General features: G+C 47.6%; 1 protein-coding gene across 1 annotated transcript in view; it reads right to left on the bottom strand.

Moving 5' to 3' along the window:
• The window catches only part of vps13d (vacuolar protein sorting 13 homolog D), a 116,079-nt gene that overhangs the window by 85,409 nt on the left and 13,375 nt on the right, over positions 1-17,295 (bottom strand). The window contains exons 13-27 of the mRNA XM_030130189.1: positions 16,936-17,118; positions 16,597-16,727; positions 15,912-15,966; positions 14,804-14,983; positions 14,276-14,406; positions 14,058-14,190; positions 11,674-13,950; positions 11,403-11,554; positions 9,875-10,933; positions 7,915-8,005; positions 7,699-7,825; positions 5,988-6,168; positions 5,516-5,698; positions 3,523-3,715; positions 41-254 (exon numbers count right to left, since the gene is read on the bottom strand). Of these exons, the coding sequence (XP_029986049.1) occupies positions 41-254; positions 3,523-3,715; positions 5,516-5,698; positions 5,988-6,168; positions 7,699-7,825; positions 7,915-8,005; positions 9,875-10,933; positions 11,403-11,554; positions 11,674-13,950; positions 14,058-14,190; positions 14,276-14,406; positions 14,804-14,983; positions 15,912-15,966; positions 16,597-16,727; positions 16,936-17,118 (5,290 nt within the window). The remainder of the gene's footprint in view (positions 1-40; positions 255-3,522; positions 3,716-5,515; positions 5,699-5,987; positions 6,169-7,698; positions 7,826-7,914; positions 8,006-9,874; positions 10,934-11,402; positions 11,555-11,673; positions 13,951-14,057; positions 14,191-14,275; positions 14,407-14,803; positions 14,984-15,911; positions 15,967-16,596; positions 16,728-16,935; positions 17,119-17,295) is intronic.

Here is a 17,295-nt window from a genome sequence, read left to right as displayed (position 1 = left end):
CCTCCAGACCCTGCTGCAGACCCTCCAGACCAGTCCTTACTTGTCCAGGTTGCGTTCCACTTGCAGTTTCAGTCGACAGCAGTCCTTCAGCAGGTTTCCTCCCACACGGCGGACGGAGTAGGACGGAAAGACGATGAGGTCACATGATTCTGAGGATGAGCCGCTGTCCCGGGGTTGGATGCCCAAGCGTTCAGCTGCAAAGATGTCCATCTGCTGGAGGTCCAACGCCATGACGTCCAAAAGACACACATGGTCTAAAGACAGAGGACACATTTGGTCTACAGAGAGGAGACACAAGGACCACTGAAGAACACTGAATAACATCCACCACACAGTAGAGCAGGGGTGTCCAACCCTGGTCCTGGAGAACCACAGTCCTGCAGGTTTGACATGGTTCTACTCTCTCTCTCTCTCTCTCTCTCTCTCTCTCTCTCTATATATATATATATATATATATATATATATATATATATATACACTGAACAAAAATATAAACGCACCACTTTTGTTTTTGCTCCCATTTTCCATGAGCTGAACTCAAAGATCTAAAACTTTTTCTATGTACACACAAGGCCTATTTCTCTCAAATATTGTTCATAAATTTGTCTAAATCTGTGTTAGTGAGCACTTCTCCTTTGTCCTTTGCTGAGATAATCCATCCACCTCAGGTGTGGCATATCAAGATCCTGATTAGACAGCAGGATTATTGCACAGGTGTGAGTTAGGCTGGCCACAATAAAAGGCCACTCTAAAATGTGCAGTTTTACTGTATTGGGTGGTCCAGGGGGGTCAGAAAACCAGTCAGTATTTGGTGTGACCACCATTTTCCTCGCACAGTCTTCTTCATGAATTCTCTGAAACAGCTTTGGAGATGGCTTATGGTAGAGAAATGAACATTCAATTCACAGGCAAAAGCTCTGGTGGAGATTCCTGAAGTCAGCATGCCAATTGCATATTCCCTCAAAACTTGTGACATCTGTGGTATTGTGCTGTGTGATAAAACTGCACATTTTGGAGTGGCCTTTTATTGTGGCCAGCCTAAGGCACACCTACGCAAAAATCATGCTGTCTAATCAGCATCTTGATCTGCCACACCTGTGAGGTGGATGGATTATCTCAGCAAAGAAGTGTTCACTAACACAAATTTAGACCGATTTGTGAACAATATTTGAGAGAAATAAACCTTGTGTGTACACAGAAAAAGTTTTAGATCTTTGAGTTCAGCTCATGAAAAATGGGAGCAAAAACAAAAGTGGTGCGTTTATATTTTTGTTCAGTGTACATATATATATATATATATATATATATACATACAGTACAGGCCAAAAGTTTGGACACACCTTCTCATTCTTTGCATTTTCTTTATTTTCATGACTATTTACATTGTAGATTCTCACTGAAGGCATCAAAACTATGAATGAACACATGTGGAATTATGTACTTAACAAAAAAGTGTGAAATAACTGAAAACATCTCTTATATTCTAGTTTCTTCAAAGTAGCCACCCTTAGCTCTGATGACTGCCTTGCACACTCTTGGCATTCTCTTGATGAGCTTCCAGAGGTAGTCACCTGAAATGGTTTCCTAACAGTCTTGAAGAAATTCCCACAGATGCTTAGCACTTGTTGGCCCTTTTGCCTTCACTCTGCAGTCCAGCTCACCCCAAACCATCTCGATTGGGTTCAGGTCCGGTGACTGTGGAGGCCAGGTCATCTGGCGCAGCACTCCATCACTCTCCTTCTTGGTCAAATATCCCTCACACAGCCTGGAGGTGTGTTTGGGGTCATTGTCCTGTTGAAACATAAATGATGGTCCAACTAAACGCAAACCGGATGGAATGGCATGTCACTTCAGGATGCTGTGGTAGCCATGCTGATTCAGGTTGCCTTCACTCTTGAATAAATCCCCAACAGCGTCACCAGCAAAGCACCCCCACACCATCACACCTCCCCCTCCATGCTTCACGGTGGGAACCAGGCATGTAGCATCCATCCGTTCACCTTTTCTGCGTCGCACAAAGACACGGCGGTTGGATCCAAAGATCTGAAATTTGGACTCATCAGACCAAAGCACAGATTTCCACTGGTCTAATGTCCATTCCTTGGGTTTCTTGGCCCAAATAAATCTCTTGTGTTTGTTGCCTCTCCTGAGCAGTGGTTTCCTAGCAGCTGTTTGACCATGAAGTCCTGATTCACGCAGTCTCCTCTTAACAGTTGTTGTAGAGATGTGTCTGCTGCTAGAGCTCTGTGTGGTATTCATCTGGTCTCTAATCTGAGCTGCTGTTAATTTGCGATTTCTGAGGCTGGTGACTCAGATGAACTTATCTTCAGCATCAGAGGTGACTCTTGGTCTTCCTTTCCTGGGGCGGTCCTCATGTGAGCCAGTTTCGTTGGAGCGCTTGATGGTTTTTGCGACTGCACTTGGGGACACATTCAAAGTTTTTGCAATTTTCCGGACTGACTGACCTTCATTTCTTAAAGTAATGATGGCCACTCGTTTGTCTTTACTTAGCTGATTGGTTCTCGCCATAATATGCATTCTAACAGTTGTCCAATAGGGCTGTCAGCTGTGCATCAACCTGACTTCTGCACAACACAACTGATGGTCCCAACCCCATCAATAAGGCAAGAAATTCCACTAAGTAACCCTGACAAGGCACAGCTATGAAGTGGAAACCATTTCAGGTGACTACCTCTGGAAGCTCATCAAGAGAATGCCAAGGGTGTGCAAGGCAGTCATCAGAGCTAAGGGTGGCTACTTTGAAGAAACTAGAATATAAGAGATGTTTTCAGTTATTTCACACTTTTTTGTTAAGTACATAATTCCACATGTGTTCATTTATAGTTTTGATGCCTTCAGTGAGAATCTACAATGTAAATAGTCATGAAAATAAAGAAAATGCGAAGAATGAGAAGGTGTCCAAACTTTTGGTCTGTACTGTATATATAAATATATATATATATATATATATATATATATATATATAGCACTGTTTGGACACTCAAAGACACTTCTATAGCTGATGTCTGGGTTCCAGCAAATATATATGAACCTCCTCCTCTCTCCCCCTCCAAACTCTCATGCTGCGTTTCCACTATGTGGTATCGACTCGACTCGGCCTTTTAACGTTTCCATTATGAAAAAGGACCTTGAATCCGGTACCTGGCACTAGTTTTTTGGTCTCTCCTCCACTGAGGTTCCAGGACTGGGGACCAGATATTAAAAGGTGACACTGTGTAAATCTGTCAGTAGGTGAATCCACATGATGACAGTCTGTAAAACTACGCCATGGTTTGTCCAGGAGGTTCAGACGCAAACATTCAGCAGGAGTTTGACCAGACAACAGGCAACCAGTGAGTTTATCAGCAACTGTGAGCAGAGCACACAGAAGGAACGCACCGCATCGCTATGATGATCAGGTACTGGAAAGTGGGTAGTATCCTGGAATGGAAAAGGTCTGGAATAGGACCTGGTACCAGAGTGGAGTCGGTTCCATGCAGTGGAAATGCAGCATTACTGTACCTGAGGTGCTGGGGGGTCCAGGGGGGTCAGGGGGGTCAGGGGGGCCCTTCTGAGGGTCTGATCTGGACGTTGGGGGCTGTGGTTTTTGCAGGGTGAACCCTGTGGAGGCTGGGGGGCTCCTGGTGGTGCTCTTGGGGGGGTCTGGGGCCTTGTCCTCCTCAGGACTCCTCTCTGTTGCCCTCCTCACATGCTCCTTTTAATGGAACACACAGATTAAATTAAACACAGACAACAACAACATGTTCAGTCCAGTCCCAGTCCTAGTCCAGTCCGGTGCCAGTCCAGTCCTAGACCTGTCCTAGTCCAGTCCCAGACCAATCCTGTTCCAGTTCTGTCCCAGTCCAGTCCTGTCCCAGCCCAGTCCAGTCCAGTCCAGTCCTGTCCCAGTCCTGTTCCAGTTCTGTCCCAGTCCAGTCCAGTCCTGTCCCAGTCCTGTCCCAGCCCAGTCCAGTCCAGTCCAGTCCAGTCCAGTCCTGTCCCAGTCCTGTCCCAGTCCTGTTCCTGTCCAGTCCAGTCCAGTCCTAGTCTAGTCCAGTCCTATTCCAGTTCTGTGCCAGTCCAGTCCAGTCCACATCCATCCTGCTGACACTGTCGTAAACATCAGACCCTTTTCTAGTCACACTTTAACACTGATCAACAATTATAGCTGTCAATCATGTATGTAAGCCCGCCCACTGACAGCTTCTGTGTCGGGCCCAGAACCACAGCATCCACTGAAGTGACCACATATGGTCAAAGGCAGTGATGTCACTGACAGACACCAGTATGTACCTTCAGTCCCATGGTCCTATTGAACTCACTGATTCAACAGGAGGATCGAACCACATTACACCCAATGAGGAGGCTGGAAAGAAGGGAGTGGGCGGGACATTTACACATGACCCCGCCTCCGCGTAAAGGTCATGTTCAACCACATGTTCAGACAGACTCAGACCGGCACCTCTGTTCACTCAGTAACTGAGGCTCCACCCACAGCAGGTCTGAGGCTCTGCCCACGGGAGGTCTAAGGCTCTGCCCATAGCAGGTCTGAAGGCACAGTTCAGATTTAGGACCGCATATGAAAGTGGTCCGGGTCAGATTAGTGCTGTTCAGACTGTCTGTAACAGATCAGATCCAGGTCACATGTGTGAACGGAGCCTTTTCCACAGCACACACACACCACACACACACACACACACACACACACACACATGCATGCACACACACACACACGCTCAGTACCTGGTAATGGGTTGGATCCTTGTATGAGTTTGCATGCAGGATCAGATTCTTCACAAGAAAACATAAATGTAGGAGACAGACTGAGACCATCACTGAGCTACTGTTAATGCATCCACAATACATGGAACAGAAACAGTCCTCTGTCCTCACAGTAGTCCGTCCTCACAGTCAAAGCTTGTCCACCCACATGTCCTACAGACTGTTTGGACACATCTGTTCCGTCCTACTGAAGACATGCTACAGGTGTCTGTTCATCTGTCCATGGGTCTTAGATGATGGAAGGATGCGCCTCACACTGTGGTTCTGCTGATGTTCTCCACAGTAAATGGGTCCAAGAACATCAGCAGAACCTCAAATATTCACACATTTAACTGAAGTCAGACAACGACCAGTGAACGTGTTAATGATGGAAATAAACAGGATCAGGCAACAATGGATTCATTTAACACCTGACATGAAGAAAAGAACTGAGAAAAGAAAAGAAGGATGAGTTAAAGCAACACTGTGGAGGTTTGGGTCCTTCAGACTTTGTGTTCAGGTCCTTTGGGTGGACTGTAGGGGGACGCCAGCAGGACCAGGTCCATGGTGTTATTTTAACTCTATCTGGTGTCTGTTTGTGTGCCTTTGCAGGAGGACAGGTGGTAGTGTTAAAAGAATCCAGTGTTAAATGAATGCAATGTTGTTAGAGAATGGGGGAGGGGGCAGTGGGTGGACATGCCGCTGGACTCACCAGAGCAGGGACAAAGGCATGGACCATGGTCAGTTTCTCTACCTTGTCTTTGAGGGAGAAGGTCCCGTATGTCCCCGCCGGCAGGAACTGGTTCTGTACCTTCAGCTGGCCCAGGTTGGCCACGATGACCCTGGAGGACCGGGAACTTTCTGGGACCAGGATGACCGGTGCCCCGGCCTCGATGTCCAGCAGAACCCTGGAGGCCCGCTGGGGCTGGTCCCGGATCTGTAGAGGTAGAACACAGACTGATAAGGACTGGACCACACTGTCCATCTGACCATCTGTCCGCCTGTCCATGTGTCCAACTGTCCACCTGTCCATCTATCCACCTGTCCAAATGTCCACCTGCCCATCTATCCACCTGTCCATCTGTCCACCGGTCCAACTGTCCATCTTTCCACCTATCCAAATGTCCACTTGCCCAACTGTCCATCTGTCCACCTGTTTGACATTTGGGTCTTTAAGGGTTACAGGTGGACATTTGGGTCTTTAAGGGTCTTTAAGGTGGACTTACAGCCTGTCCCTCCATGGCGGCCCTCTGTCTTCCCAGGACATCCTGCAGTTGGGTGAAGTGTTGGATGAAGGCCACCACCTCAGCCTGGAACCGCTGAGTGTGGACGTAGTGGACGGAGGCCATCTTCATACACACCCTGATGTCACACTCCCTGTCCAGGTGCGGATCAGGATGGCCGTACCTGGACACACCAGAACCAACCAGAACCAACCTCTGTTCAGTTCACTGAGGACATGGGCAGCACTGCTTCACCAATGACATCACAATAACATTAGGTCCAAATATGAAAACAGGGGGGTCAAACATGCGGACCAGGAGCAAAATCCAGCCCACCAAAGGGTCCAGTCCAGCCCACCAAAGGGTCTGGTCTGGTCCATCAAAGGGTCCGGTCTGCATGGTACCGGCTCGACTTGACTTGTCCTTTTTGCATTTCCATTACGAAAACAGACCTGGACTCTGGTACCTGGTTCCAGTTTTTTGGAATCTGGTACCTGGTACTAGTTTTTTGGACTCTGGTACCTGGTTCTAGTTTTTTGGAATCTGGTACCTGGTACTAGTTTTTTGGTATCACCTCCACTGAGGTTCCAGGACTGGGGACCAGATACTAAAGGTGACACTGTGTAAACACTGCAGACCTCTGATTGGTCAGAGTGGTGTGTGTGCCCCGCCCTTTTCCAGTAAATCTGTCAGTAGGTGAATCTACATGATGACAGTCTGTAAAAGTACACCATGGTTTGTCCAGGAGGTTCAGACGCAAAAATTCAGGAGGAGTTTGACGAGACAACAGGCAACCAGTGAGTTTATCAGCGACTCTGAGCAGACGACACAGAAGTAATGCACCGCATCGCTATGACGACCAGGTACTGGAAAGTGGGGAGTATCCTGTACACTTGTCTCTCACTGTAACGCAGTTCACCTTTCGTGGCCTCCCTGTTTTGTGGATTTTTTTTTAGTGCAATTTTGCATGCTTTTTTTTTTTACAGCATATGAACGCGCATTGTGTTCTGTGTCCTGATTGGCTAAGGGACCGTAGACCATTGTCAGTCACTCTCCTCCGTGCCGTGTCTCCTGTACAGTACAGAATGCGTTCTTCTGCCACATTTACATAAATGTTCGATTTCTAGCAGTGTGACTCTGAAGTGCTGTATGTTTGACAGTTTTCTCCCCGACAAAACCCACAATGTTGACGAAACTTTCTGCAACGACAAAGGCACCTGCGGTCGCACCCAAAAGGCAGAGGAAGATGCTAACCATCGCACAAAAAGTTGGAATTCTGGATACGCTGAAGGAAGGGAGAAGTTACACGGCTGTAGGGCACCATTACGGAATAAAGTGTATAAAGTGTGTGGTGAGGGGTTTTACAGCCTTAAAACATATATAATAATTGTAAAAAATAAAGCTGACTACTTTGCGGATTTCGCCTATTGCAGGTTATTTTTAGAACATAACCCTCGCGATAAACGAGGGATCACTGTAATGGAAACGGTCTGGAATAGGACCTGGTACCAGAGTCCTCTAATGGAAACGGTCTGGAATAGGACCTGGTACTAGAGTCCTGTACTGGAAACGGTCTGGAATAGGACCTGGTACCAGAGTGGAGTGGAGTCGAGCCGGTTCCATGTAGTGGAAAGGCGGCATTAGTCAACAGACACAGAGTTGGCTGACATGTCGGTCAGATCCCTGGAACTCCTTGTGTTTCTGCGGTGCCTACTTGTGGATGTTGAAGACCAGGGCCTCTCCTCCTCGGGTGGTGAAGCGTTCTTGGTACAAATCTCCGTGCGGCGTCAGGTCACTAAGGGACAAACTTCCTAAACTGCCCTGCAGTGCCAGATCTCCCTCTGAAAAGTGTAAACAAAACACTGTCTTTCATTATTTTGTTTTGCACGGCTCATTTCATCCAATTAAAAAAATAAACTTTCATACGCACCCAACATTTCCAAGTGAGCCGATAACTTTGAAACACTGGCTCGGGCAAGTTCATTCAGTTTCTTGTTCAACACGAGAGTCAAAGAGTGAACCTGAGAATGAAAAAGCAGACGCTGACACAAGATGAAAAACAAACCACACAAACCCACTTCACAGGAAGTAGATTTACAGACAAGCCCCACTGCATAGGAAGTAAATTTACAAAGGACCCCACTGCACAGGAAGTAGATTTACTGAGGACCCCACTGCACAGGAAGTAAATTTACAAAGGACCCCACTGCACAGGAAGTAGATTTACAGACAAGCCCCACTGCACAGGAAGTAGATTTACAGAGGACCGAACTGAGGCAGCTCTGATTGGATGAACAGTTCAGTTCACAAACACACATCAGACAGAGGCGATGAATGGTACAACTGTGGCCTTTTAGTTGAAGATGGTTGGACCGCAGAGTTACTTTGACGGACAGTTGGAGTTTGTCTTTGAAGCTAGAACACAGGCTCAAGTTCTGCTGCATCAAGAAAAACCTGACATTTGCTTCTAAACACATGATATATGTGTGAAAGCCTCAGAAGGCATTAACCGTTAGCCTAATGCATTAACCGTTAGCCTAATACATGAACTGTTAGCCTAATACATGAACCATTAGCCTAATGCATGAACCGTTAGCCTAATGCATTAACCGTTAGCCTAATGCATTAACCGTTAGCCTAATGCGTTACCCGTTAGCCTAATGCGTTACCCGTTAGCCTAATCCATTAACGTTAGCCTAATGTGTTACCCGTTAGACTAATGCATTAACCATTAGTCTAATTCATGAACCGGTAGCCTAATGTGTTACCTGTTAGCCTAATGCATTAACCGTTAGCCTAATGCATTAACCGTTAGCCTAATGCATTAACTGTTAGCCTAATGTGTTACCCGTTAGACTAATGCATTAACCATTAGTCTAATACATGAACTGTTAGCCTAATGCATGAACCGTTAGCCTAATATATGAACCGTTGGCCTAATGCATTAACTGTTAGCCTAATACATGAACCATTAGCCTAATGCATTAACTGCTAGCCTAATGCATTAACTGTTAGCCTAACGCTCATCACTACTGATAGTTTGTGGCTGCTTCTACACGCCTTAAGGACAGAAGTGCCACCACAGCTCCAGCGGTTCTCCCACTTGTGCGTTCTATCAGTTTATTATCCTCTATTTCAGGAGTCGAACGACTGAAAACGTTCACGTTGGATTCATGAGGAACTGGATCATTCCCATTAGTCAGCTAGTTTCAGTGGAAGGATATTGGCCCGAACCCAATTCACCCCTTGGCCCTCCCCCTAACCCCGACCCCTTTGGCCCTACCTCTTTAAACTCCATTCTAAGGGACAGTGGTGTAAACATTCCTCTCTGAAATGGTCCAACCCTTCAGTGTGTTCTGGTTGGCATTAGTGTGGTTTGTGGTCTATAGTGGTAAACAGATGTCATTAGTGTGGTGGTTTGTGGTCTATAGTGGTAAACAGATGTCATTAGTGTGGTGGTTTGTGGTCTATAGTGGTAAACAGATGTCCAAAGCCCATGGAACACAGACAGTTCCAGCTGCTGCCCACATGGAGAATTATGTCCCAAACAAAGTTACATCTGTTTATAGTGACATTGATGACTGATGATGACGGAACAGGTCTGGAAGGGTTGGACCATTTCAACCACTACCCCTTAGAACTGGGATTAAAGGGAGAGGGGCCAGGAGGTGAATTGGGATTGGGCCTTTGCTTATGCGGGCACATTCCCAGCATCTCAGGGCAGGGGATACTCCTGACTTCTGGATAATTTTGAAAACCAACTTCAAACTCTTTCCAAACTGATATGAGGCAGGTCCGTTAAAAACACACTGTTCGTTTCTGCTTCCTGTGGACTTGAAGACTCCTTCCCACAGAATTCCGTTCAGGATGCAAAAGGCCCACATGCCTACCTTTAGGTCCACTTTGGTGTTGACGACTTCTGTGACCTCTTCGTCACTCATGTCAGGCTCACACAGTAGATGTCTCGGCGCAGGTTGTGAGGACACTGTGGGTACCTTTACTGCGTGGTTATTGGCTGTGGAGCCAATGCCAAAAAAGTCTAGGATGACCACCCACGTCTGTAATGTGATTAAGACGTCAAGGCAGTTAAAGTCGACGTCCACACTTCGCCCCACACTGCCGTAGCGCATTTTGAACTCAGGGTGGTTTTGGTCCACCAGTAGCACGCTGATATGAACTAATGAGTTATCGAAGTCTGGGGGAGGCTGTGCAGACGGTATAGAGTGGGTAGGTGAGGGCGGTGGAGTACTGGGACAATCTGGGCCCCTCTTAGGTTTGCGGCTGTTAGCTGAAGGGGTGCTCGGATGCCTCTGGTAGAGCTGGAAGACATTCTGGGCCTCCTCCATATGGGAAGGCAATGAGCGTGGCATGTCTGGGCACAAGGCATTGGATGCAGACGGACAGCTTTGAGAGAGGTACTCCTTCGGACTCAGCGAGGAGGGTTTGGGAGCTCCGCGGGACACCATTAAATGTTTGTACTTGGACTTGGGGTTCTGCTCTAAGAGGTCTTCCATGAGCAGTGAGCGTAGAGCCAGCTCAACTGCCAGTAAGTGAGGATGGTCTTTGGTAAAGTCTCCTTCCAGGTCTTGGAAGCACAGGCTAACTAAGCCCTGGGAGCCTTGGGTGAGGTCAGCACTGAGCTGAACCTGCAGTTCTGCCACATGTAAGGTGACTCTGAGCTGAGTGAACGACGACGGAGAGGGCAGAGGGAGGTTGTGGGACTGTAAAGACAAGGGCGCGGACAGTGACGAGTGAGAAAAACTGATGTAGGGAGGGTCCCTTGTGAAGAGTCCTCCCTGGGGGTCAGGAAAGCGGTGAGGTCTGGTGGAGGAAGGCGTCGGTGGTGGGGGTGTGGGCGGCTGGCTCGGAGTGACGCGATGTTCCTCGATCAAGGACAGGTTGTCCAGAGTCTGCAAGACTTGTTCGTACACAGGCTTGCACAGGAACACCTGGTGTGAAACAGTCCGATATTGATGCAGTTAATGATCAGCATCTGTAAATACTCAAACACCAAAACTGGAACTGATATGGGACCACACAGTGCCGTTGTGCCCAGAAGTTTTGGCAATCACATACATTTAGTTTTCACAAGGTTTGCTATGTCTGTTGATTTTTTATTTTTTTTTGCAATTTTTTTCCATATGGTTCTGAGGCACACCGACAATTAGTCACATTTTATAAGTTTAAAAACTTTCATCAGCAAATATATCTAAGTTATGCATCAAGTCAATTTGTGTCACTGCCACAACCGTATATTTAAACTGATTTTTTGACTTAAGCATCTAATACTTAGTTCAACTTCAGCAAGAAGCTGACTTTGGCGTGCTTCCTCTAGGGCTGAGCAATAGAACGATAACTACAAAAACAGTTTTTAAATAGTGATATAGGGTACAGTTTTCTTTCTGCGATTACACGTACCTGAACAGGGTTGACAAATTTCCCCTCAATTCTCAGTAAACCTGTGCTCCTGCAGGACTCCACCGAGGTCAGGAGGGTACACTGCATGTCCTCACCAATGGGAATTTTCTCCAGGGAGAACTGTATGGTGGTGTCTTTGAGTATATGAAAAGCTAAAAAACAAAATAATAGGCCAGTAAAAAACATAAGTATGTTACCAAGAACACAGTGTTTAGAAAATGTCATCTGCACAAACAGAACCTTGTGTACTGCATCATATTTAAGTTCTCACCTTTTCCACGGTTGAGGGATTCAAAGAAGTCATGACGTGTGAACTGCGGTTCATTCTGACCGACTTCACCGTTGACTGACATTAGCGTGGAGCTCGGAGTGGTATCACCTCTGGGTGCCTTTTTCAAAATCAAATGACTCATGTTGAGTGAATAGAGGCGAATGTCCTTCACCAACACCTGCAACCTCTCACCTTCAGTGTCTTGGCCAGTGACAAAGTTCTGGATTGTTATGCTTCCCAAATGTCCAACCAGGAGCTCAGGGTGTCCAGGTTTACGGGGAATGGACACAACTGGGGATTCTATGCTGATGTCCAGGGTTAGCTTCACCAAAAATGTGTCTAAGCTAGCTTCAGCTTCCTCTATGGGGTCATCCTCCTCATCCTCAAATGGATAAGTCCAGGTCTGACTCTGAGTGCGGGCTCTCCGCGAGGGAGTCTCAAAGAGCGACACCATGCCACTGTATTCTGCTGTCTTTGTAGCCAGAACTGTTGACACTTTGGTGGCGGCGCTTTTCAACATGGAACGAAAATTGTCTTCAACCTCATTGGCAGATAGAGTCAGCTCCTTTAGAAACTTGGCCGAATGGTTGTAGTGTAAAGATGCCATTTGAAGGAGCAGAGAACACTCTCCTTGGGATTTCTCTAAAAAGCGGAAATTTAAAGCTTCTGAGGGAGAACCCCCCACGTCACCAAGGAATGATAATCCGCCAACGCTTGAGGAGCTGTCTTCTACGCTGCCGATGCTGACCACAAATTGGCTTCGGCCTCCGTCCTGAGTCAGGTCCAGCAACTGCATCGACCCCAGGGAACCGTTGACATCCATCCGACTGCCCATGGACACGTTGATCTTTGTACCAGTGATGCTGGCTGTGGCGATCTTCAGCCCCTTCTTCTCTGCACCTAGGACAGTGCCGGTGGACACAGTTCGAAGGAGTAGCAGGTTAAGGCGATGGATCTCCACAGTTAGCTCTTTGTTCTGATCGTAGGTTGCCTGATAGGTCCCCTCCTCTTCCTCACTGACAGGCTGTGATGGATTTTGTTGAGCTGCTGATGCCAATATGTTATCTTCTTTGGGGAAAGACTTTTGGAGGAACTTGAGCAGCTCCACCATGGTTTCAGGATTGAGAATAATGTCTAGATTGTTGACTTGCATGGTAGTTACTTGAAGGGAGCTGTCCAGATTCATGGAGGGGCAGTCTGAGTTTACAAATTGGTACTCAAGTTTAATGAGGGCATCTTGGTCTTTGAGAAATGAACTAAAGGGAGTGATTGTGTCCAAGGGCATCCCAGTTGACGGCTCAACATGATGACTCTGATGATGATCAGGAGACTTCCCATCAGATGACATTGGGGATGATGGATGGCTCTCCTTCAAGCTGCCTGTGGGTATGTCAAAACTCAGATGCTTATGGGAAGCCACCAGGAGGTCAAAGTCTGAGCCGTAAGTTTGTAATGTATCCACCAGCAGAAGGCCGTGGACGGTCAGGGAGACCTCAGCGTCATACGGTCGCTTGACGAAATGTGCGTTTGTGCCAAAAACCTTAAGAACAGATATGTAGCGGCCATCACTCTCCACACCGAGCTGCATGTAGTTGATGTTGAATTCAGCCAAAAGTAGACGCGATTCCACCAGGACCTCCCGTGTGTGCTGCTCTAAAGTCATTACGCTCTGAGTGAGATTCTTGGCTGAACCCTGCAGCTTCCAGGAGCTGTCTTCCCTCTGAAAGATCTTGTCATGACGAAGAGTGAGAGGATCTGGAGACCTTAAATCTGAGCCTTTGTTTTGGCCTTTGTCACTTTCACCGGCTGGACTGCTCAGCCTCGCCAGACAATTCCTGAGAGCGGACATTTTCTCAAAGTTAATATGAACCTTGAGGTCCGGCAGGGTTCCTGACAGCACGGCCCCGGGGAGCTGGGGATCGGATGTGTAGCGCAGCCTCTGTTCTAACTGTAGCAGCACATTGAACTTCTCCACCACATGGGTAGGCCCCACCTCACTTTCCTGAAGGTGTTTCCAATTGTCCTTGTAACGACCAACCATTATCTGCAGATCCTTAAAAGACATGGAGTATTTTTCATAGAGCTTTCTGCTGTAGGGATGTGTACTCTCTGGATATTTTAGGCCTGGAAGTTCAGGGCTTTTCAGTTGTTCTTTCAAAGGCACGTCCAGTTCAGGAGGCGGAGACTCTGGTGGCGTGGCAAGGGGAGTCTGATACTCATCATCACTCATGTCTTCTCCATCACGTTGAGTAGCTTTGGAGTTGGTCTTAGTGTCATCTTTACAAGAAACAAATGATCAGCTGAATTAGAAACGATGTCAAAGTAAAACATTAAGTGTTACCTTTTGGATATTTTTGGGATAAAATGCTGTGGTTGGTAGGTACCTTGAAAGTTTGTGAGAAGAATCCTCCCTAAATCAACAACAACAAGCACTGGATCCCCTGACTGGAAGTCGTCAGGGAAAATGACCTGAGGGGCACAGATGTCCAGTTTCATGGTCCAGCGTTTACTGTTCTCCTACAAAAAAATAACGACATGAGTGAAATCCGCAAAGAATTCAACTCCAAGTACGTCCTGTCATCGTGTGGTAAATGGAGCTTACAATAAACTCTCCCACAAGGAGCTGGTCGATGGTTTGTCGAATCTCTGCCTTGGTCTGCATCTTCAGCTTATTGTACTGCCTCCGAGCAGCCTCCGCTACTCTGAGCTCCAGCTCAGACTGGTACCCAAAACCTACAGAGCCAACATTTAAGGAGTCACTCCAACACTGAAGGAACCACTTGACATCCACCTGGCTATGGGACAGACTTAGGCTAGACCAGAGTGAACTGAGTTTAGGATGTGTTTAGTCAAACGCTCAGATCAGTGTCGAAAGGTATACATGCACTTTTCTAGTTGGACTTGAGATCAAACTGGTCTGAATGTGGAACCTGAACTTAAACCAGTTCAACACCCTTGACTGTTAATATCTTCAGTGTCATTTTGACACTTTGCATCTTCATCCCACACACTGAACTGAACCCCTCAGTGGGCCGGTTTTGGCCCCCAGGCCTTATGTTTGACAGCCCTGCTCTAGATAATCCAGAGAATTCAGATGTACACCTGTGTCTAAACTCGTCTGCAGATGTACCTGAGGTGTGGACTCTGCCTTTGTAGAAGAACTCCGTCACTTTCTTGATGGCCTGTGGGTTGTAGATGATGTTCAATGGACTGGTGTTCACTTCCAGCTTCCTCTCAAACTTGGACCTCATAGGGTTTCGTTCATAAATCATTTCAAACACTGGTGACGAAGAACAGTCTGCACTGCAACCTGTCAACAAAACAACAAACACACTTCAGCCACAGCTGGAGGGTTCAGGGGGCAATGCCGCTAGGGTTCAGTAGGGTTCAGGGGGCAACACCGCTAGGGTTCAGGGGGCAATACCGCTAGGGTTCAGGGGGTAACACCGCTAGGGTTCAGGGGACAACACCGCTAGGGTTCAGGGGACAACACCGCTAGGGTTCAGGGTGCAACACCACTAGGGTTCAGTAGGGTTCAGGGTGCAACACCGCTAGGGTTCAGGGGGCAACACCACTAGGGTTCAGTAGGGTTCAGGGGGCAACACCGCTGGGGTTCAGGGGGCAATACCGCTAGGGTTCAGTAGGGTTCAGGGGGCAACACCGCTAGGGTTCGGGGGGTAACACCGCTAGGGTTCAGGGGACAACACCGCTAGGGTTCAGGGGGTAACACCTTTAGGGTTCAGGGTGCAACACCGCTAGGGTTCAGGGGGCAACACCGCTAGGGTTCAGTAGGGTTCAGGGGGTAACATCGCTAGGGTTCAGGTGACAACACCGCTAGGGTTCAGGGGGTAACACCTTTAGGGTTCAGGGTGCAACACCACTAGGGTTCAGTAGGGTTCAGGGTGCAACACCGCTAGGGTTCAGGGGGCAATACCGCTAGGGTTCAGGGGGTAACACCGCAAGGGTTCAGGGGGCAACACCGTTAGGGTTCAGGGGGTAACACCGCAAGGGTTCAGGGTGCAACACCACTAGGGTTCAGTAGGGTTCAGGGGGCAACACCGTTAGGGTTCAGGGGGCAACACCGTTAGGGTTCAGGGGGCAACACCGTTAGGGTTCAGGGGGCAACACTGTTAGGGTTCAGGGGGCAACACCGTTAGGGTTCAGGGGGCAACACCGTTAGGGTTCAGGTGGTTCAGTTAGGTGGTGAATGTTCCCTTAGTAAAGGTAAAGGTGGTTACCTGAGCTGCTGCTGAACTGTCCAGATGGTTGATTTATGGCAACAACAACTTTGTCCTGAAACAAGTGAAGAAGGTTTAAGAGATTAAAGACGGAGAGTCCATCAGATAAAGACAGTGTACAGAACCCCTTACATGTTCCACTCTTTGTTCTATTACAGTCAACAGTGGAACAGACAGTCTACAGAACTCCTTAAATGTTCCACTCTTTTCTATTACAGTCAACAGTTGAATAGACAGTCTACAGAACCCCTTAAATGTTCCACTCTTTGTTCTATTACAGTCAACCGTGGAACAGACAGTCTACAGAACCCCTTAAATGTGCCACTCTGTTTTCTATTAAAGTCAACAGTGGAACAGACTGTCTACAGAACCCCTTAAATGTTGCACTCTGTGTTCTATTACAGTCAACCGTGAAACAGACAGTCTACAGAACCCCTTAAATGTTCCACTCTTTACTCTATTACAGTCAACAGTGGAACAGACAGTCTACAGAACCCCTTAAATGTTCCACTCTTTTCTATAACAGTCAACAGTGGAACAGACAGTGTACAAAACCCCTTAAATGTTCCACTCCGTGCTCTATTACAGTCAACAGTGGAACAGACAGTCTGAAGAACCCCTTAAATGTTCCACTCTGTGTTCTACTACAGTCAACAGTGGAACAGACAGCCTCATTGACACTCACTGTTTTAGGAGAAACCAGGACAGGGAAGATGGAGTCCTGGGTGGTCAGGTCCCTGAGGAACAACCCCCCCAGTCTGACCGACAGCAGGGAGGACTCTGAGCGAGGGAGGGACTCCACCATGACCTGCACCCCTGGGGAGGACAAAAAGGACACAAGAGTGGGTCAACTGGGTCAAGGAGACACAAGTGGGTCAACTGAGTCAAAGAGGAGACACAATAGGGTCAACTGGGTCAAGGAGACACAGGTAGGTCAAAGAACAGAGGGGGACACAAGTCAAAAAGGACATTAAACAGGGTTAGGAACAGGGTTAAGAACAGGTTTATTTTAAATCTGGTTTACCTGAAAACTCCAGCTGGATGACCCCGCTCTCGTGCATGGCACCCCCCCTCCTGTCCTGGTGGAACAGGGTCACCGCCCCCTTCTCCAGTAAAAACTCCAGGCGGGCGAACAGGTGGTCCCTTCTGGTGAAGGTGTTCAGAGTGTGAGAGTCCTCCAGGGGGTCGAACAGGTCCTCTGTCTCTGCTGGACAGCACAGATAACACTGGTGAATAACACTGCGGAAGAACACTGACGAACAACACTGATGAATAATACTGAGGAAGAACACTGAGGACCAACACTGATGAACAACACTGATGAATAACACTGAGGAACAACACTGAGGAAGAACACTGAGGACCAACACTGATGAACAACACT

Source organism: Sphaeramia orbicularis, unplaced genomic scaffold (genome assembly GCF_902148855.1).
Source record: "Sphaeramia orbicularis unplaced genomic scaffold, fSphaOr1.1, whole genome shotgun sequence".
Lineage (NCBI taxonomy): Eukaryota > Metazoa > Chordata > Actinopteri > Kurtiformes > Apogonidae > Sphaeramia > Sphaeramia orbicularis.
Note: the sequence above shows the minus strand (reverse complement) of the source record. Positions and strands in the feature narration are given on the sequence as shown.